This window comes from Arvicanthis niloticus, chromosome 18 (assembly GCF_011762505.2).
Source record: "Arvicanthis niloticus isolate mArvNil1 chromosome 18, mArvNil1.pat.X, whole genome shotgun sequence".
NCBI lineage: Eukaryota > Metazoa > Chordata > Mammalia > Rodentia > Muridae > Arvicanthis > Arvicanthis niloticus.
In genome coordinates, this window is record NC_047675.1 from 45667765 (window position 1) to 45688180 (window position 20416).

General features: G+C 50.1%; 1 protein-coding gene across 3 annotated transcripts; it reads left to right on the top strand.

The window, feature by feature from the left end:
- Positions 1 to 669: 669 nt before the first annotated feature.
- Positions 670 to 20081, top strand: Klhl36 (kelch like family member 36). 3 transcript variants are annotated; one of them, XM_034522674.2, is made up of 5 exons: positions 670 to 866; positions 3516 to 3592; positions 8732 to 9802; positions 13130 to 13287; positions 14967 to 20081. In XM_034522674.2, the coding sequence occupies exons 2-5, from the start codon at positions 3533 to 3535 to the stop codon at positions 15514 to 15516; spliced, it is 1839 nt and encodes a 612-aa protein (XP_034378565.1). In that variant the 5' UTR covers positions 670 to 866; positions 3516 to 3532; the 3' UTR covers positions 15517 to 20081. The 3 variants fall into 3 exon arrangements, with proteins under 3 accessions (XP_034378565.1, XP_034378563.2, XP_076772077.1); XM_034522672.2 differs by having other exon boundaries at positions 670 to 811; XM_076915962.1 differs by lacking the exon at positions 670 to 866 and adding an exon at positions 877 to 1167.
- The last annotated feature ends 335 nt before the right edge of the window (positions 20082 to 20416 follow it).

The window sequence follows — 20416 nt, forward strand, 5'->3', positions numbered from 1 at the left end:
AGAGCGCACACAACAGAGACAGACAGGCAGACAGGAGAGGGAAAGACAAAAAGGAAGGAAAGAATTATTTTAAAATATTTTGAATCAACTAGGTCAAAGTTGAGGAGAGTGGTGGTTGAGGCCCTGGGCTTAATCTCCTGAGCTTGAAAAAAAAAAAAGTAATAATAGATTGGGATAAAGGCATGGAGAAGCAGAAAACAGGCCACAGGGTGTAGGAGGTGTGGCTACTAGCAGAGTAGTTAACAAAGACCTCTTGACAGAATAGGTGAGCAGAAGCGGCCCATGAGGGAAGATGAGGAGGGTACAGCCATCCTGGAACCTCTGACCCACCCTGAGGTTTGTCCCACGGAGCCACCTCGTATCCGGCCGGGAGCCTGGGCCTTGGGCGCCAGCAAGCTGCGGCGCATGCCTGGTCTGCCTAGGGGGGACATCTGGGGTCCAGCCAGGTGCTATCAATAGTAAGGGACCCAGGGGGCTTCTTCCAGATCTTAACCAGCTCAGCTCCTGCCCATCCACAGACTCCGCCCCTAAGGCCACACCCCCTGCCTCCCAGCCTCATCCAGGCCTCGCCCCTAAAGCTGCACTCTTCCTTCACAGACCTGCCCCTCAGACGAGGCTCCGCCCCATATCCTGCAGACCCCGCCTGTCGGCCCCGCCTCCCAGCCCCGCCTCCCAGCCGCCATTGACAGTGTAGGCTCGTACTTCCTTGCAGAGGGATGGCTGCGCTTCGGGCGGGCCCGGTAGCCCCGCAGCGTGCGCTGCTCTGGTAGCGGCTCGCAAGCGGGCGCGATCCGGGCTCGCGGGTGCACAGGTACAGCCCACGCCTCCCTTGGCACCTCAGCACCTTCGGGGCGGGACTTGGGACGGTGAGTTCAGCCTGGATTGCGTGCTGGCTCCCGGGGACTCCGGGTGGGGGACTCTGCACCTTCACCTCACTTGCTTGCACATAGTCCGGGACGCAGCTAGGCGCCGGAGACATGGTCCGGAAGACTAAGGCGAGCCTGGCACTGGAGAACTCTCTCTAGATCCCTTGGCCTAGAAAAGAAAGCTTCCAGACCGTGAGAAACCAGAGACCTGGCTGGCCGCCCTAAGTAGATGGGCAGAGAGGGTATCTGTGTTTCCTGTCTGTGACCTTGGGTGGACCCCTCAGCTACCTGCCCACCCACGGTATGTTATTATCACTATGGGATCAATGGTACCCATTCTCAGACCACCAAGGTGAACCGAGGTATCAGGGGTATGCAGTAATTAGATGCTGTTTAATAGATGAAACGTTTCCCTTCTCTCTGGGCCGGGAGCAGCCTGGAGAGTCCCTACACCGATACAGCTTAGTCACAAAGTTACTAGTTTTCTCGGAAAGATTCAGTTTTGTCCTCTCTCCCAGGGAGAGTCGAACGGGATGGAATGTCCCGATTTCTTCCTCCATGGGGAGCACTAGAGCCCCCTCGCTCTCCCCATTTATCTCATAGCCGTGCTGACTTAACACATTGTTCTGCTTTAGCAAAGTCTCTTTGTTCAATAGGTAACAAAATGATTCTTCATGTGGGTTCAGCAGAATTGAGGGAAAATTCGTCTTATGAGCCTAGCCCATGTTGGTTTTATAAGGAAAAGGGGTTACAGAATTGAGACAGGAAAAGACAAGACTCCTTTCCACGGGCTGCTAACTAAACCAGCCAGAGGCTGCACTTTCCAACCTTCTAGAAACGGAGGGGCTTTTTGGGGAGGGTGGGGCTTTGGGGCAGGCTTAGATTATTTCAAGTTGTAGGTAGGGAACTTGCAGGTGTTAACTTCGGGCTGTTTGCAGTGTGTCATTATTCCCCACTCTGGCCTCCACATTGCTCTCACCCTGAAACATATAGGGGCAGGGAATTCCTGAGCAGAATTTCTCTGAATTTAGCCCAACAGGTTTATTCCTAACTGGGTGTCCCCTGCCAGTGTCCACCTATTAGACTTCCAAGTCCTCCAAAGCCTGGCTCCTAGGTATTCAAAGATCCTTGGTATTTTAATGCAGGTAGGAACATCATGTGTCAGGTCTGTCGATTTGATCAGAAAGGTCAGCACAGCAAGATTACTCATGTAGTGTGAAAGCAGAGCCTCAGGGGAGGTTTCTCCCTGCGGATTCTTCCCTCCTGCAACCAGACAGTACAGCTTCGGGGTGCAGAGAAACAGGAGGCTCTGCACATTCTCCTGATTGCTGAATGCTGGGTGGGTTGTTTCACACCCCCATTGTGACCTCTTGAGTTCTGAATCAAGGACAGGATGGGGGTGGTCTCGTGGAGTTACCTGGGAGAAAATTAATAAAGACAGAAGCCCTGAGGATGGCACCCCGAACAGACTCTGTACCCATCTGTCACAGCTGTCTCTCACCCTCCACTTCCTCTTGAGAATCTGAAAGTGTGACACTGGTCATGTCTGGGCCTTGTTTCCTGCAGAGGTGACGGGCCCAAGTTTGGGTGGTCAGACACTAACTGGCATTATGACAATTTGAAATATCCTCATCTGTAAAGTAGGACAGTTGCCATTAGCCTCCCAGGTGTGGGAGGAATTAAGTGAGACAGCCAGGGAAGTCCCTTAGCTTGGATCCACACTGTAGTCCAGGCTCCACAATGATGACTCTCACGAAAACTCTGCCGTAGCCCAAAGGTAGACTTTAGATTAAACATCAAAAGGTGGTGGGTGTTGGGCCACTGAGATGGCTTAGTGAATAAAGATGTTTGTCACCAAGTCTAACGACTTAAGTTCAATCCCTGGGTCCAGAAAGATGGAGGAAAAGAGAGAGAGAGAGAGAGAGAGAGAGAGAGAGAGAGAGAGAGAGAGTGCAAACTCTCCCAGACTTTCACAAAATAAACAAATTAAATTTAATTTAAGGGAGAAAACATGAACACCAGGTGCAGACTAAACGTTGTGATGTGTGTCAGACTTTAGATGATAAAAGAGCATGATTTAAATAAATAGAAGTAAAAACGTTGCTCCCTGCTCCCAGCCAAGGCTGTAAAATGGGCTCAGAGTTCCAGGAACTCTGATACCCTTACAGATACCTAAGGTCTTGATAATAACAACTAGTCTGTCTTCTGCCCCACAGTCCCCAAATAAACCAACTTATTTTAAGCCTGGTGTCGTTTGTACACTTTTAACCCCAGCATTTAGGAGACAGAGGCGGGTAGATCTCTTGTGAGTTCAAAGTCAGCCTTGTCTACAGAAGTTCCAGGACAGCGAGAACTTTAACTGTACAGACTGTGTGCTCTCCTGTGTGCCAGGTCTCGAGACATCCTTCACATTAATATCATCTGCTCTTGTGGTTGAGGTCTCTCTGTTTCTGTTCTTTCAATTCCCTCTGTGAACCTAGTTCTTACACTCAGCAGTTATGACAACCACACAGTATTTTGTTCTCTCTCACTCTCTCCACGGGATGGTTTCTTCATTTGCTGACAAACGGTGCCTGCCTGCAGGGCCTGCAGCGAACAGCCAGCCCGGAGTTGATGCTGCATGCTCAGGAATTGCCATTCTCATTGCAGGTCTGAAATCGGTCACAATGGAGGCAGGCAAGCAGATGCGCGTGTCTCGGCCATACAAAATCAGCGAGTCTTCAAAGGTACGTGAACAGTCCCTCCCCACCCGTGGCATCGATTCCGACCTCCTCATTCTGGCTGACATCTCCTTAACTGTGGCCACACGTGGGTTTGCAGAGGAGCTCTGGGTATCGCCCACTCCGTTCTACAGATCGCCATGAGGGTGACATGAAATGAACCATGGGACTTCTGCCTTCATGTGGGGCTTACCAACCAATGAGTCTCATGGAGAACGCAGCCTCTGACTTTAAAGTAGAACTCAACTTCCAGACCTTAAGGATTTCTTCCCTGTTGCATCCAACTCCCTGGGATCCCAAGAGTGAACAAATGTTGACTCATTGGTCTGTGGCCCAGCCCACATCAAGCTGGTTTCATTAGAATCACCCTCAGCAAGCCCGGAAAGAATCCAGGGGGAGTGGCCATTGCCCAGCTAGACATGGCACACATCTATAATCTTAGCACTTGGAGGCTGGGGCATAGAGACAATCATGAGTGTAAGGCCAGCCCTGGCTACATAATGAGAACCAGTCTGGCTAGCCAGCCAGAGTTACATAGCTAGATCGCCTTTCAAAAAACAAGCAAGCAAGCAAACAAAAACAGCCTGTTGGGGTGGGTGTGGGTATAGGTGCATGCCTTTAATCCCAGAACTAGGGAGGCAGAGGCAAGTAGATCCCTGAGTTTGGGGACCAACATTGGATGTATGGGGAAGAGTGGAACACACCTGTAATCCTAGCCCTCAGGAGGTAGAGGCAGAAGGATCGAGATTAAAGCTCACCCTCAGCTGCATAGCAAGAGGAGAGGAGGGCTGGGCACGGTGTTCCATGCCTTTCTCAGCATAAGGGAGGCAGAGATAGGAAAATCCCTAAATTTGGGGCTAGCCTGGTCTAAGTCTACAGACTAAGTTTCAGGATAGCCAGCACTACACAGAGAAACTGTGTTTTGAAAGACAACAACAAACAAACAAAAACAAACAAACAAACAAAAAAACAACAGCAAAAAGGCCCAAGGGAAGAAGAAAGGAGATGATGGGGTGTCTTCTGGTTAAGCTGAGAGCTGGGGTGGGAGCTGTGTCGTACATAGTGGGTCCTGCCCCGCCTCTGCTGTAGACAAGCCTTGGGAGAGACTCCTGTGTGGCCAATGGTCCTATGCATTCATTTCCTAACTGCATGTGCTAATGGTGTCCTGCTTTCTTCAAAGGTTTCTCTATGGATATTAAATCTCATGATTGTTTTGGATGGTACACTCTCTGAGATGGCAGTGTTGCCCCCAGTGGGGTGAAAAAAACGATTCTCTGGGGTGCAGAAAGTTTACTTTTTCTTTATTTTTAACATGTTTTTCTTTTCTTTTCTTTCTTTCTTTTTTTTTTTTTTTTTTTTTTTGAAGTGGGAGGTTTCAATGGAGCCCTCCAATCTCTAGTAGTGAAAAAAATAAAAGAAATAAGCCAGGCAGTGGCACACACACCTTTAGTCCCAGCACCTGGTCTATAGAGTGAGTTCCAGGACAGCCAGGGATATACAGAGAAACCCTCTCTGGAAAACAGAAAACAACAACAACAACAAAAAAAAAAAACTGCCTAAATCATAATGAGCTCTGTAGTGTGAGCATCAGGCATGCCTATGGCCCATGTAACTAGTATGTAGTGTGGGCATCAGGCATGCCTATGGCCCATGTAACTAGTATATAGTGTGGGCATCAGGCATGTCTATGGCCCATGTAACTAGTATGTAGTGTGGGCATCAGGCATGCCTATGGCCCATGTAACTAGTATGTAGTGTGAGCATCAGGCATGCCTATGGCCCGTGTAACTAGTATGTAGTGTGGGCATCAGGCATGCCTATGGCCCGTGTAACTAGTATGTAGTGTGGGCATCAGGCATGCCTATGGCCCGTGTAACTAGTATGTAGTGTGGGCATCAGGCATGCCTATGGCCCGTGTAACTAGTATGTAGTGTGGGCATCAGGCATGCCTATGGCCCGTGTAACTAGTATGTAGTGTGGCATCAGGCACGCCCATGTAACTAGCTCCTAAGCAAAAGAGAAAGAACATGACCAAATGCTGGTGGTGGCTGCACTCACAGCCATCCTCCTGCCTCCTTCTGTTTGTTCCTGGTCCTGCTGGATTTACTGATGTGCACTCTGTATATGTTTGGCACCTTTCAAACAGTGGAAGACCTCTTGAGGCTTTGGGAGCCGCCAGCATGTCTAGGCAGGATGCTCCTGCACTCCTGTTTGGCGATGGAGTCTGTTCACCGCGAGAGCAATGCCACTGTCCTCTGGAGCACTCTAAAGTGGGTTGCTTTGCAGTGGTATCAAGTTCTATCATAGAAGACATCCTTCCATACCTGCTGTTCTCTGTTCTCACTCCTGACCACTTAGGGTCCCTCCACCCCTGACATTCGATGGTTTAGAGTCACATATGGTAGCACATGCCTTTAATCAAGCATCAAGGAGGCAGAGACAGGTAAACTTGAGTTCAAGACCAGCCTGGGCTCCTGAACGAGGACAGCCAGGGCTACAATAAAGAAACTGCATCTTAAACAACAGTAATAATACTAATAATTGTATAGGACTGTCAAGAAATGCTGTGTAGGGTGTGACTAATTCCCTGACGTGCTGACACTCTCTTTTGGTATTCCCTTGAAGTTGGGAGTGGTGGGTGTGTTTAAAGGTGCTATCTGCAGCTGTGTCACAATGCCAGGGCAAACTGCTGTTGAGACCCAGGAAGAGAAGAACCATAGTTGGTAATATGGAACCCAAATCAGGTCTAGTGGTTGAGTTTCCCCCCACCCCCAGCAGCTCACCAGCTCACAACCATCTGCATACACTGGGCCTTTGCAGCACCCTGTCACATGTGGCCATGGTCTATCCCAGTTTCCTTCTTTCCCTGGGAGAGTCCCCAGGCTAGTATCTGAAAGAGCCCAGAGCATTCCTGCTTAAGGCCAACTGGCCTCCCTATAAGAGGGTAGACAGAAGAAAGAGCCACAGAGGTGTGTGTGTGTGTGGGGGGGGGGGGAGTGACAGCAGCCATTCTGTCACAGAAGAACAAGCAGGAGAGCCTAGCCCTTTGAACTGAACCAAGAAGAAGGTTACCTTGGGGAGGACTTGTCATCTTCCTCAGTCTGTAGGAAGGTCACCTGCTCCTTCCCACAAGCCTGCAAGATAGACAGAGTGATCGGACATAGAAGCGTGAGGAGATAAAGAAATTCAGTTCCAAGGGCATCAGCCAGGGGTGGGAGGAAGGCACCAGCTGTGCTAAGGAGCAGATTGCAGGGGAAGTAGGGAAGGAGCTGGGATGTGGCTAGGTTGTTATGATGCTTACCTGCCATGCATGAAACCCTTCGCCCAATCCCCAGGACTGCATGTGTAGTGTACATCTGTAATTCCAGCACACACCTGTAATCTCAGGAAGACCAGATGTTCAAAATCTTCCTCAGTTACATAGAGAATTTGGGGCCAGCCTGGGGTACATGAGATCCTGTTTCCCAATATATAGATAGATGGATAGATGGATAGATAGATAGATAGATACATACATACATACATACATACATAATACATACATATAGATAGATACATAAATATATACATATAGATAGATACATAGATACATAGATAAATATATACATATAGATAGATACATAGATGAATACATATGTAGATAGATACATACATAGATACATAGATACAGAAACTTAGATACATAGACACATAGATAGATACATAGAGCCCTGCCACAGAACTGTGCAGAGAAGACTTAGTTACTCAGGGAGGTGAGGGCCAGCAGATACCATCAGCCTGTCTTCCCACTTTCCTGTTCCCTCCACACTTGGGTCTCAGGCTAGCCCTTCTCAGTTGGTGTTCCGTGAACGGACCAGCTATTTGTTTTGAACAGTCTGTTCTTCCTTATGTTGAGTTTTCTTCTTGTCCTCCTCCTCTTCCTTTTTCCTTCTCTCATTTCTCCATCCTCTCCCTTCTCCTCTCTCACCTGCTTCTGTCTTGTGGACAGCACAAAATGAGCCCTGAGAAGGACAGCATTCCTGCAACTATGTCCCTGGACTCTCAGCCCAGGATCCAAGAACATGCATCAGATAGGTGGTGACAGCTGTGGGCTCCTGAGACTGGGCAGTGAGTGGATGGGGGAGAGGTGTTACCACGTGTGAATTCAGCCTTTTGTAAGAAGAGAGAAGGCTGCCCCCGCCCCCAGGGCCTCAGGCACAGACAAAGCTTTTCAAGTGCCTGTTGGGCTGTCCCATGGACCGATCCCTAACTCTAAATTATAAAAATATGCAGAGTTACAGAAGGTCGGTGGCTAACCTAAGACCACACAGCCAGCAGGAGGCAGAGCTGGTCCATCTGGATTTAGGGGCTTCTCCCTAGGGAATGCCACTTTTTGGATGGGAAAACATTTACAAAACATCTGTCACGACCTAGAAGAAGGAAGAAAGGAAAGACAGAAAAAAGTAAACTCTTGGACTCCTGGTTATAAAGGAGAAAGACAGAAAGCAAGCAGTTTCTTGTTGGTTTTGGTTTTTCAAGACAGGGTTTCTCTGTGTAATAGCCCTGCGTGTCCCAGAATTCCCTCTATAGACCAAGCTGGCCTTGAACTCACAGAGATTTGCCAAGCAGACAGTTTCTAGGAAATATATATAGTGAGGCTGGCTAGAAGGCTCAACATGGAAAATCCCTTACTGCTCAAGTCTGCCAGACAACCTGAGCTCTGCACCGCGGAGGTTTCAGATGGAATGAGAGAAAGCTGTCTTCTCCCTTCCACATTCACACTGTCGTCGAATGTGCACACGGGCTAATACATAATGTTACTCGCTTGTTTTATTTTATTTGAGACCCTGTCTCTCTGTATAGTCCTGGCTGGCCTGGAAATTTCTAAGTAGACCAGACTGGCCTTGACCTCACAGAGGCTCACCAACCTCTGCCTCTTGAGTGCTAAGATTATAGGCATGTGCCACCATGCCCAGCCAAATTTTTAAATCTTATTTCAGGAGGGAGAGAAAGAAGGAAGGAGACACATGCTCTCAGAAGCACTGTGACGCTCTGGGGTTTACTTCCAGGGTTCGTGTTCCATCTTATCTCAATCGTATCACTAGCTCCCGGCAGGACGTGGGTGGCAGCCTAGTGCTCCTCCCCCTGACACACCTTCTTGTGCAGGTGTACCACTGTCCCGACCACCCCACCACGGTGCTGCAGAGGCTGAACGAGCAGCGGCTGCACGGCCTCTTCTGCGACGTGGTCCTTGTGGTCGAAGAGCAGCAAGTGCCAGCCCACCGCAACCTTCTGGCTGTATGCAGCGACTACTTCAACTCCATGTTCACACTGGGCATGCGCGAAGCTTTCCAGAAGGAGGTGGAGCTGGTGGGCACCTCCTACGTGGGGCTCAAGGCGGTGGTGGATTTCCTCTACACCAGCGAGCTGGAACTGGACGGCAGCAACATTGACTACATCCTGGAGACGGCGCACCTGCTGCAGATCTGGACGGTGGTGGACTTCTGCTGCGAGTACCTGGAGCAGGAGGTGAGCGAGGACAACTACCTATACTTGCAGGAGCTGGCCTCCATCTACAGCCTCAAGAGGCTTGACGCCTTCATCGATAGCTTCGTCCTGAGCCACTTCAGCACGCTGTCCTTCACGCCCGACTTCCTGCAGTCCATTTCTGTGCAGAAGCTATGTATGTACCTGAGCAGTGGCCAGGTACAGCACAAGTGGGAATATGACCTGCTGCAGGCGGCTCTGCAGTGGCTCACGCAGCAGCCCGAGCGCGAGGTGCACACCTGCCGCGTGCTAGAGAACATCCGCTTCCCCCTCTTCCCCGAGGACATCCTGCTACAGCGGGTGAAGCTGGCCATGGGCTCACTGCTGCCCAGCGAGGCCAACGGCGAGGGCTTTGTGGAAGAGGCCATGCACTACCACAATAGCCTAGTGGCCCAGCCTGTCCTGCAGACCAAGCGGACGCTGCTGCGTTCCGAGGAGTGCTTGCTCTTCGTGGGTGGTGAGGTCTCTGAGCGGTGTCTGGAGCTGAGCGATGACACCTGCTACCTAGACACCAAGAACGAACAGTGGGTGAAGGAGACATCCCTGCCGGCCCGCCGGAGCCACCATTGTGTCGCTGTGCTGGGGGGCTTTATCTTCATTGCTGGTGGCAGCTTCTCGAGAGACAACGGAGGGAATGCAGCCTCCAACCTTCTTTATAGGTATGACCCCCGCCATAAACAGTGGATCAAGGTGAGATTAAAGCGAATTAATTCGTTAACTCTTGAGGCCTCTTTGTAGCTCTCTGACCTCACCGTGGCTTCCTGGTCCCGGGCCTTGACGACTGCCCTGCTTCTGATAGAGGCATGATGATCACGTGATGAGCCACATCGTTGTTGCCCTCCCTGGATCTAGAACTGGGTCAGGGAAGGCCAAGCAACCGCTATCTGAAGGGCTGGCTGTAGTCCAAAGCAGCATTCATAGATAGAAACTTCTGCCTTCATGGGAGTGTTCTGGGTCTGTCCTGTGTCCAACACAATGGCCACTGTCCCTGTGTGGTCATTGAGAGCATGAAATGTGTTTGTTTTCAACCTTACCTAATTGTAACTGACAGATAATAAGTGTCCGTGGCCGCTCTAAGCTCCATGACCCCAGATACTAAGTGTCCATGGCTGCTCCAAGCTCCAGGACCCAGGCCCCTGGGGCCTCAGAGCCTCTGCTGGTACTCTCTTGTAGAGAGGTTTGGGGAGTAATTTTCAGGAAACAACAGAGCTCAATGCAACCTAGGGCAAGCATGGAGCCCACGTGTCATCAGCCCTGTTAGCTAGCACACCCTAGCTGAGTGTCTTAGTCAGTGGTCTGTTGCTGTGAAGAGACACCCTGACCAAGGCAACTCTTGTAAAAGAAAGCAGGTAGGGCATGTATTGCTCTTACAGAGGGCCAGAGTTCAGTTCCTGGCACCTGCATGATTGCTCAGAAACATGGATGACTCCAGTTCCAGGAGATCCGATGTCCTCTTGTGACCCCCCCAGGAGCACACAGTATACACATACATAAGATGTAGGCAAAACACCCATACGTGTAATGTAAAATAAATAATTTTCTAAGGAAGGTATCAAATGGGGCCTCACTTACAGTGTCAGAGTTAGCTCTTTATCATCATGGCTGAAAGCAGACAGGCATGGTGCCGGAGCAGTACCTACAAGCTTTACATTTTCATCCACAGGCAGCGGGTACAGAGACTGGCCTTGGAATGGGCTTTTGAAACCTCAAACCTCATCACCCATCACCTACCACCCCTGCTCCCGTGACACACTTCTTCCAATAAAGCCACACCTCCTAATCCTTCCCAAACAGCTCACCAGCTGGAAACTAAACAATCAAGTATCTGAGCCTGTGGGGGTCATCACCCTGCGCTAGTAAAGGCTCAGAAGTTTCAGGCTGGCCAGGCAGTGGTGGCGCATGCCTTTAATCCCAGCACTTGGGAGGTAGAGGCAGGCGGATTTCTGAGTTCGAGGCCAGCCTGGTCTACACAGAGAAACCCTGTCTCAAAAAACCAAAACAAACAAAGAAAGTTTCAGGCTGGCTCCTTGACCTCTCCCCAAGTTTCACACTTCACCTCTGGATATGCTGGTGGCCTCGTGGCAGAGCCGATTGGCGTACATATGACTGAAGTGAAGTGACCCTTGTAAAAAAATCACCTCTCTTCTGCCACCCACCAGAATCCATCTTCATGTTCACACCTCTGTGTGACCAATAAACCCCCTGGGGTTTGCTGAACTCAATGCCAACCAGGTTTCGTGGTTCACACCTGTAATTTCAGGATTTAGGAAGCTAAAGCAGGAGGATTGCCGCAAGTCTGAGGCCAACTTGGGCCACATACTGATTCCAGGTCATCCTGAACCATAGATTGGAATCCTGTCCTGTCACAAAACCAAAATCAAATGTATTCCCAATGACCTTTCAGTTCTGATCTCAAGACTCTAACCTGGGCCCGCAAGATGGCTTAGCAGGTAAACAGGCTAGCCACAGAAGCCTGGTGACTTAAGGTCAGTTCTTAGAAACTACATAAATGGAAGGAGAGAATCGACTCAGAGTCTCCCTCTGATGTCTACACATGTCATGGCATGCATGTCCACCCCACACATATACATATATACATATACATATACATATACATATCACATTTAAAAAAACCTAAAAGCTAGCCGGGCGGTGGTGTCGCACGCCTTTAATCCCAGCACTTGGGAGGCAGAGGCAGGTGGATTTCTGAGTTCGAGGCCAGCCTGGTCTACAGAGTGAGTTCCAGGACAGCCAGGACTACACGGAGAAACCCTGTCTCGAAAAACAAAACAAAAACAAAAACAAAAAAAAAAAACCAAAAAACAAAAAAACCCCTAAAAGCTAAGAGGGGCCTGTCTTAGGGTTTTACTGCTGTGAACAGACACCATGACCAAGGCAACTCTTATAAGGACAACCTTTAATTGGGGCTGGCTTACAGGTTCAGAGGTTCAGTCCATCATCATCAAGGTAGGAACATGGCAGCATCCAGGCAGGCACGGTGCAGGAGGAGCTGAGAGTTCTACATCTTCATCTGAAGGCTGCTAGTGGAAGACTGACTTCCAGGCAGCTAGGATGAGGGTCTTAAAGCCCACACCCACAGTGACACACCTACTCCAACAAGGCCATACCTTCTAATAGTGCCACTCCCTGGGCCAAGTGTATACCAACCGTCACAGGGCCTCTGGGAAGCCCAACTTTGGAGTCCCTCCTGAACAGCTGGTGGCAGAGGCTAGGCCTGTGGTCTCCTGTGTTATCAAGTCCAGAGCTTCTACACTCTGACTGCCTGCTGAGTCACTTTCTGCTCATTTAACATGGATGGTGACCAGTGGGTCAGCATTAATTAAAAAAATAAATTCTTCCAGCTGGATTGTGCTACGGTGGTAGGGCCTCGCCTGGCGTGCTGGTATCCTGGATTTCGTTCCTGGTTCTATGAGCGTATATCAGATGACGGAGAAAGGAAAGCTGGCTTTTGTTGATATGTTTTAATTGTATGTGGATTCATTTAATTTTATGTGTGTGAGTACCATGCTTGCATGTATGTCTGAGCACCATAGGCATGCCTGATATCAGAGGAGGTCAGAAGAACACATCGGATCCCTGGGAGCTAGAGTTATGGTTAATTGTGAGCTGCCATGTGGGTGCTGGGAATCAAACGTGGGTCCTCTGCAAGAACAAGTGCTCTTAACAGCTGAGCCATCTCTCCAGTCCGGGGAGTGTGTGTGTGTGTGTGTGTGTGTGTGTGTGTGTGTGTGTGTTTTAGAAACATATTCTTTTCTTGCATGATGCCAGGCTATAAAGTTGACCATGTGGCTAAACCCGTTTGAAGAGGCCTGTCCCCATGTACCTCTTGGGGATCTGAGTGGAAGTATCAGGGGTTCTCAGAATTCCCACCAGGCCCCTCTCCCCAGCACATCTGCACACTGTCTAGTCCTCCTGAGCCATTCACTCTGTGAACACTGCTGAGGAACGAGGTGCTAAGGCTCGGGAAAGGAAGCTTCAGGTGTCTCACCCTCACAGGTGGCGTCCATGAACCAGCGCCGCGTGGATTTCTACCTAGCCTCCATTGAAGACATGCTGGTGGCCGTCGGTGGCCGGAACGAGAACGGAGCACTGTCTTCTGTAGAGACCTACAGCCCCAAGACCAACTCCTGGACATTTGTGGCTGGCTTGCCAAGGTGATGAGGGCTTAGGGCCGGTGCTGGAAGCTTGATGTCCCGGGATAAAGTTTAGTCTTGATTTCTGTTTTCATAAATATTCTAGCTTCATCACAGCTGGGTAGACCCGACAACCGTCCCCCAGTTTCTGAATTGACTAGGGTCCTGGGCTTCAGAGAGTGAGTGTTGATATGGAACGGTAAGTCCCTCACTGGAAGACCTGGCTGGGTATAGGCATGAGTTCAGAGCGGCAAGAGTGTCACCCCATCTGGTTTTGTTTGCTCACTACAGAGGGGGTACCACAGAACAGCCTGGGGAAAGTTAGACACCATCTCTCTGTGACATTCTCCTGTGGCCTCTAGAAGGCAGGGAGCACCCCAGGGTAGTAGTGCATCCTCCTCTTCCCTGGCCCACAATTGGGCATTGGGTCATTGAATGTGGGTTGTGTCAAGGATCTGCCAAACCTGCATGCCATCTGATTATCACCCCTGTGCTGTGCCTGAACCCAGACTCTCTGAACAGTCTGGCTGTGGGATGTACTAGGTATCTAGGAGACTCGGTCCCAGGGAGCTGAGGCAGGAGATTGAGTTTGAGGCCATGCTGGGCTATATACTGAGATTTTGTTTCAAATAAATAAGTATGGATTCTGGAAAACAGGGGGTAATTCCTGGACACTGTTGGTGAGCAGGTGACACTGTGACTAGGCCCTGGGCATCCATAGCAGCCTGATGAGTGGGGAGGCAGCCAGAGAGTGACAGTAAGCGGTCGTCGGCAATGTAAGCGTTTGCCTGTCGATGGGCTTCCTGGGTGGGTGCCATGTCGTTATTTATAGGGTGACGTGAAGCTGGTAATCATGCTAAGAGCAGGTGCCACCACCGCCACCTTTTGGGGACAATCCTGTAGGGGTGGAATTATTCCTCAGGAGACCTCCTGTGCCCTCTGTTAGGGTGGCCTCAATCCACGGTGACATCAGCAGTGCGTACATGACCCACATTTATCACATTCTTACCCATCTTTCCCCAGTCATCACCATAGCAGGGTCTGCACGAACCTCATCTGAGCTAGGGGCTGGGCTGACCTGTCTCTTCTGCCTGCCGTGGGCTCTTCCTGTGAACCCCACCCCAGCCTTCTCCTGCCCTGATTGCCGACTAAACCACAAGATCTGGGCTTCATGTTCTCACCCCTGAACTTTATTTTGGGGTTGCAGTCACTTTTACTGCGTGTGTATGTTACGTGTGCGCATTCAGGTGTCACGGCACACACGTGGTCAGAAGACAACTCCCAGGAGCTGGTCTCTTTCTCCACCGTGTGGGTTCCAAGGATCAAAGTCAGATTGCCCAGGCTTGACAGCAAGTACCTTTACCCACTGAGCCATCTTGCCAGCCCTCTCTGGCATACGTCTCACCATGTAGCCTTGACTGGCCTAGAACTCACAGAGATCTCCCTGCTAGGTGCTAGGATTAAAGGCATGATCACAGGCCTGGATATACATTCTTCTCTGTCTCTTCTTTTTTTTCTTCCATTTTGATAATGTTTAGAGGAGTCAGGCTTCCGGAAAATGGCACAGAAAGCTCAATGCTCCCTCCCATGCACCATCCTCCCGGATGCAGGGGCCACTTACTCACCTGCATTCTGTACCCCTTGTCCATTGAAGCAGGCTCCCTTCCCCTGAGCTCTTCTGTCCTCCGGCCTCCCTGCAGGTTCACCTATGGCCACGCGGGCACCATCTACAAAGACTTCGTGTACATCTCAGGGGGCCATGACTACCAGATTGGCCCGTACCGCAAGAACCTGCTGTGCTATGACCACCGGACGGATGTGTGGGAGGAGAGGCGACCCATGACAACAGCTCGAGGCTGGCACAGCATGTGTAGCCTGGGCGACAGCATCTATTCCATTGGGGGCAGCGACGACCACATGGAGTCCATGGAGCGCTTTGACGTGCTGGGCGTGGAGGCCTACAGCCCACAGTGTAACCAGTGGACTCGAGTGGCGCCGCTGCTGCAGGCCAACAGTGAGTCAGGCGTGGCCGTGTGGCAGGGCCGCATCTACATCCTGGGGGGCTACAGCTGGGAGAGCACGGCCTTCTCCAGAGCTGTGCAGGTGTATGATCATGAGGCCAACAGATGGAGCCGGGGTCCCGACCTCCCCAACGCCATTGCGGGCGTGTCGGCCTGTGTGTGCGCCCTCAACCCAAGGCTGGAGGAAAAGAAGAGGAACAAGGACAAACGCCAGGACCGAGGTCAGTGACCCTGAGGCGCTCACAGAGGCGGACATCTCCATGATTTCGCTCCTAGCAGCTCTTTGTACTTTTTTCATTCCTGGACTTTCTATGCTACCACAGTAAAGAATAATTAAATATTCTTTACAATTTCACATATTATCTTCTTTGAATACTTACATCAGGGACCTCATGTCTGAATAGACCTTCTTCCCAGGCCACACCACGCACTCCCGAAGGTCCCCGGGTCTGTCTCTGCCAACAGGAGCCTGCTCACAGGCTATATAGAAATTTTTGCAGTAAAACTCAGGGTCTCCAAGGTCTGGGCCTTCCCCAAACCTGGCAAAACTCTCATATAGACACCTACTATGTGCTGAGGGCCAGGAGGAGGCTGGTCCAGAGACTTGAGGTGTGAGCATCAGCTGTATTCTGTGTTCAGTTGTCGAAGGCAAGAGCAAGCACATCTGTTGTGCATTTAAAGACACGGGGACCCCAAGCTCCCTGGAGGAGCAGGCGAGACCTAGGGACTCTTGATTGTCTTGTTGAAAGTTCCATACCAGCTGGTTCTTTTCTGTACAGCGCCATCTTCCCTGGCTGGTAATCTTTGTGAACTCTAGTCGAGATAGGTCATTAAGGAAAAGGGGGCGGAGAAATGGCAGGGAGGTGTTTTTCTGTACAGTGTTCTGTGGCGTGAGCTGCCCACCTCCTGACATTATCACAGTGAGCTCCCCAAATCTACCTTTCTCTTCTCAGAAATGAAAAGGCAGCCCTGTGACACTTCCAGTCATCCCTCTGGGCTGGCCCTGCCATCAGGAGCATAAGTGAGCATGCTGGTCTCCAAAAAACGTGGCTTAGTTCCCTCCCCAGCTCAGTAACCATCCTGGCTCTGCCGGCTGCTTCTAAGTGGTTCTGCCATGCTGGGAAGATGCTGTTTCTCAATCTCTTTCCTTCTTTCTTTGAAACAGGGTCACACTCTATAGCCCAGGCTATCATCAAAACTCATGGTGATTCTCCTGCCTCAGCCTCCTGAGTGCTGAGATCACAGACATAGCCAATACACCTAGTCAGACTCTTTGGTGCTTTCGTCTGTCCATAACTCATCTCTTTTGTTTGTTTGTTTGCTTGTTTTGTTTTGTTTTTTTTTTTTTTTCAAGACAGGGTTTCTCTGCGTAGCCCTGGCTGTCCTGGAACTCACTCTGTAGACCAGGCTGTCCTGGGACTCAGAGATCTGCCTGCCTCTGCCTCCTGAGTGCTGGCCACACCTCACTTCTCACAGGGTCAGGGTAACTTAAGCCTCATCTCACTGATTTTATTTTTATTTTTATTTTTTTTGAGATGGGTTCCCTTAAAGCATAGGCTAGCTTTGAACTCTTGATCCTCCTGCCTCTACCTCCCAAGTGCTGGGGTCAAAAGGATTTGCTCCATACTCAGATTCTCAGTTCACTTTTTGTGCTTCCTTCCCTCCTGATCTGGAGTTCACTGTGTTTCTGGCCAGTCTGCTTCTGCAGTGATCTGGGAAAGGGGAGACTGGTCTGAGAACTGAGTCCCTGGCCTTCATCACTACCATGTAAGGAGCCTGCATATCTAGTCAGCTCCTGCATGTAGAAGCCCCTAAGTGCTCACAGACAGCTGAAGCTTCTGCAAGGCCTGCAGACAGATGCCCTTCTGTGAATTAAAGGCTCTGAGAAGTCCTGAACTACATGCCCACCTCCGTCATCCCATTTTTTCCCCACACTTTGGCTTTGAAACTCCACACCTCCTCCCCTCCTGAATACTGAACTCCAGGACAAGGTACCCATTTCTATTCCAAGACAAACTGTATCGCTTGAAAACCTTTTGGAAGGTATAGTGGAAGTGTGGCCGGTTCTCTAAAGATCATGCACACAAGAAGGAGATTCAGCCTGAGTCGGGCAGTCTGGGGAAAACATGTGGTAAGTCCTTGTAGAGCAGGATAGCCTTGACACTGGGAAGAACCTGCTGGTCTGAGTCTAAGCACTTCATCCATTGCTCACTGCTGGTGTCTACCCCAGATAAGACAAGATGTGGCCTCATCCCGCTTGGTACCTTGTGGGTTAGCCACGGTGTCCCTCCATCATGCTAATGTGGTTAGTGACTTTACAGGCTTAGAACCTGGTATCGTAGCAGCTGAAAGTCTTCCTCTATAGGGAGAGCAGGACTGTAAGTTTCACTGTAGACTGCTTTTTCTAGTAGCTGGGGGGCAGCTGCCCTCTGCTGACAAAGGGTTTTGAGCTTGGTGGGACCTGTGGAAAGCTCTGTAGCCCAGCAGTGGTCCCTGGCCAGGTTTTTGTTACCCAGGGCTTTAATTGAAAATTCTATGCAAGAAGGAAAAGGAACAGGTTTTCAAAAGGACCAACAACCTCCAGCTGACCCTGAGCTTGTGACTGTGGGAACAGACACGGCAGACTTTGAATCGGACTTCGCATCTTCCGGTTTATAAAGAATTATAGTTTTGCCGGGCAGTGGTGGCGTACGCCTTTAATCCCAGCACTTGGGAGGCAGAGGCAGGTGGATTTCTGAGTTCGAGGCCAGCCTGGTCTACAGAGTGAGTTCCAGGACAGCCAGGGCTACACAGAAAAACCCTGTCTCGAAAAACAAAAACAACAACAACAACAAAAAAAATAGCTTTACCTTGTATCTGTTGTAGGTTGTTGGTTTGGAACCCTGTTTGAGTAAGGCAGAAACGCAGTAAGAGATGGAAGGAGTGCAGGGAGCTCAGGTGTGCTTGCTTGCCTGGTTCTCCTGGTGTTTGGCATCACACGGCACAGCCAGCTGCTATGGCACATGCCTGCCGCCCAGTCACTAGAAAGCCTGAGGATGGAGGATCTCCTAAGCCAGGAAGTCCCAGACCAGCTTGGGCAACATGGCGAGACCCTGTGTTGCCTCTACCCCCAAATATGCATGATTGTCTGACACGGTTTATTCTGTTTCCCACTCTAAGACCCCTGGGTAGGTAGAGCTACTTGTTCTGAACAATATGATCGTCTCTTCCTGGTCCTTAATTATAAGGTAACCTGGACAGACTTTGGTGTTTTAGACCTCCAGCTGAAGGGGAGTCCCTCTCTCTCTCTCTCTCTCATGGTCCAGTGCCCTGTCTGTGAATTTAGATGTACTGGCCTATATATGAGTACCTTGACTTTCAAGACAGGAGGAACTTTCTACTGATAGAAATAAAAGGTGCCTGTCACCCCGTCTTCTCTCTTAGAGAGCCACCGATTGTTCTTCCGTACCCTGCTCTCTGTGGTGTGGTGTTGGGCTGTACCCTTAGCCTAGGATCTATCTCCTGCAGGGGCAGCTGCTGCTGTGCTCTGTGGGGGCCCCTGGTCCCCAGGATAAGCCTTCGTAAGTTCAGGTCAGCCTCCTAGGAGACCCCGGCCTGCCTCTGCCAAAACGGACTTTTTAGCGTTTTTAAAAACTGTTTTGATATCTTTTCATACAATTTGCTACTCACCGTTTTGTAAGATGTCTGCTGGGGTCCCCTGGTCTTCACTTAGGCTTAGCCTTGGTTTGTCTAGATCATGGATGCCCTGTTATCTGTGTGCACCTTTCGTGGTGCGTGTGACGTTGTCTTCTATCCCACCCTTCTGTGTGAGCAATCTAACGCAACCGGAGTCTTGTGAGTTCACATAGAGGTGGCATTGATGTGCCTGGAGGGCAGGTCCTGTGCTTCAGAAGATTTGTTTTCTGCCAGAGTTCGGCGCCTCAGAAGAGTACAGAGTGGGAGAGTTACCTGAAGCTGGTCCACATGAGATCTGATTTATATGGGTCATTTCTCTAACACATGTGTGGCTGGGGTCCTGGTCTCTTCCTGTCTACCCATCCAGTAGGAGTGCCTAACTCCACAGCCATTACCATGGCATCCTGTTCTTGCACTCTAGCCTCTGACCTTTGACCTCTGACCTCCAGGTGGATGGTGTCTGTGTGTTTAAGGTGACTAGAATCGAATCGGTGGCCTCGGAGGGGAGCTGAGTGCCTTAAACTGTCCCTCAGTTGTCTCAGTTAACAGCATGGAATGAACAGGGCTGGAACGAGGGCTCAATCAGTAGAGTGTTTCCCTTGAATGCAGAAAGCCCAATGGGTTCCGTCCCCAGCACTGAGCATGGTGGCCCAAGCCTGTGATCTCGGCACTTGGGAGGTGGAGGCAGGAGGATCAGAAGTTCAAGATTATCCTTGACTACACAACAAGTTTGAGGCCAGCCTTGGCTACAGGAGACCCTGTCTCGACTTAATTGATGAATTAATGATAAACTGATAAGTAAAAGCATCAGACAAATATAATAGTATGCACCTGAGTTGACCTAGGAAGCTCCGGCCTTAGGTTTGATGTCGTAGCCGTCAACACCTGGCCCCAGTCAAAATCAGGGAAAGTCTGTGGTGACGAAAGCATTTGGTGCCTTCTGGCTCCCAATGTCACGGGAATCTGCAACTCTATATGCTTTTGAATGGGTAGCTTTTGCGTTTGTAATTTTAATTTTATGGCGCTCAGAGTTTTCCTGTCTCCACTCCTCGGTTACCGTTCTGCATGTTGCTTCTGTTTTGAATTCCACATACAGACATTAAAACAGTTTGCCTGCCAGGGTGTGCTTCGTGGTTATTACACGGTCTGTATTTCTTTCTTCTCTTATGAGGACGAACCCCTGCATGTGGAACACATATAATTGGAAAATGAACCAGGCTTCCTTTGAATCAGGTGAGAGGCTGGGTGATTTCAATGCCACTTCAACTGTGCTTCTAATGACTGTGTTTACCCAGGGGAGTTACTCAGATCCTTGAGTGCCACACTGAGTCCCTGTGACCTAAGGTAATTTGGTTAGCAAAGAACAAAACTAGGCCTGCAGAAATACCCTCGATCAGAAAGATGGTGGCTGGGGTTGTAGCTCAGAGGCACTAGCATGCATGAAACTCTAGGTT

Coding starts and splice junctions, on each gene's coding strand:
- Klhl36 (XM_034522674.2), top strand. CDS start 3,533: ATGGAGGCAGGCAAGCAGATGCGCGTGTCTCGGCCATACAAAATCAGC. Junction 9,803..13,129: donor GCCATAAACAGTGGATCAAG/GTGAGATTAAAG, acceptor TCACCCTCACAG/GTGGCGTCCATGAACCAGCG. Junction 13,288..14,966: donor TTTGTGGCTGGCTTGCCAAG/GTGATGAGGGCT, acceptor GCCTCCCTGCAG/GTTCACCTATGGCCACGCGG.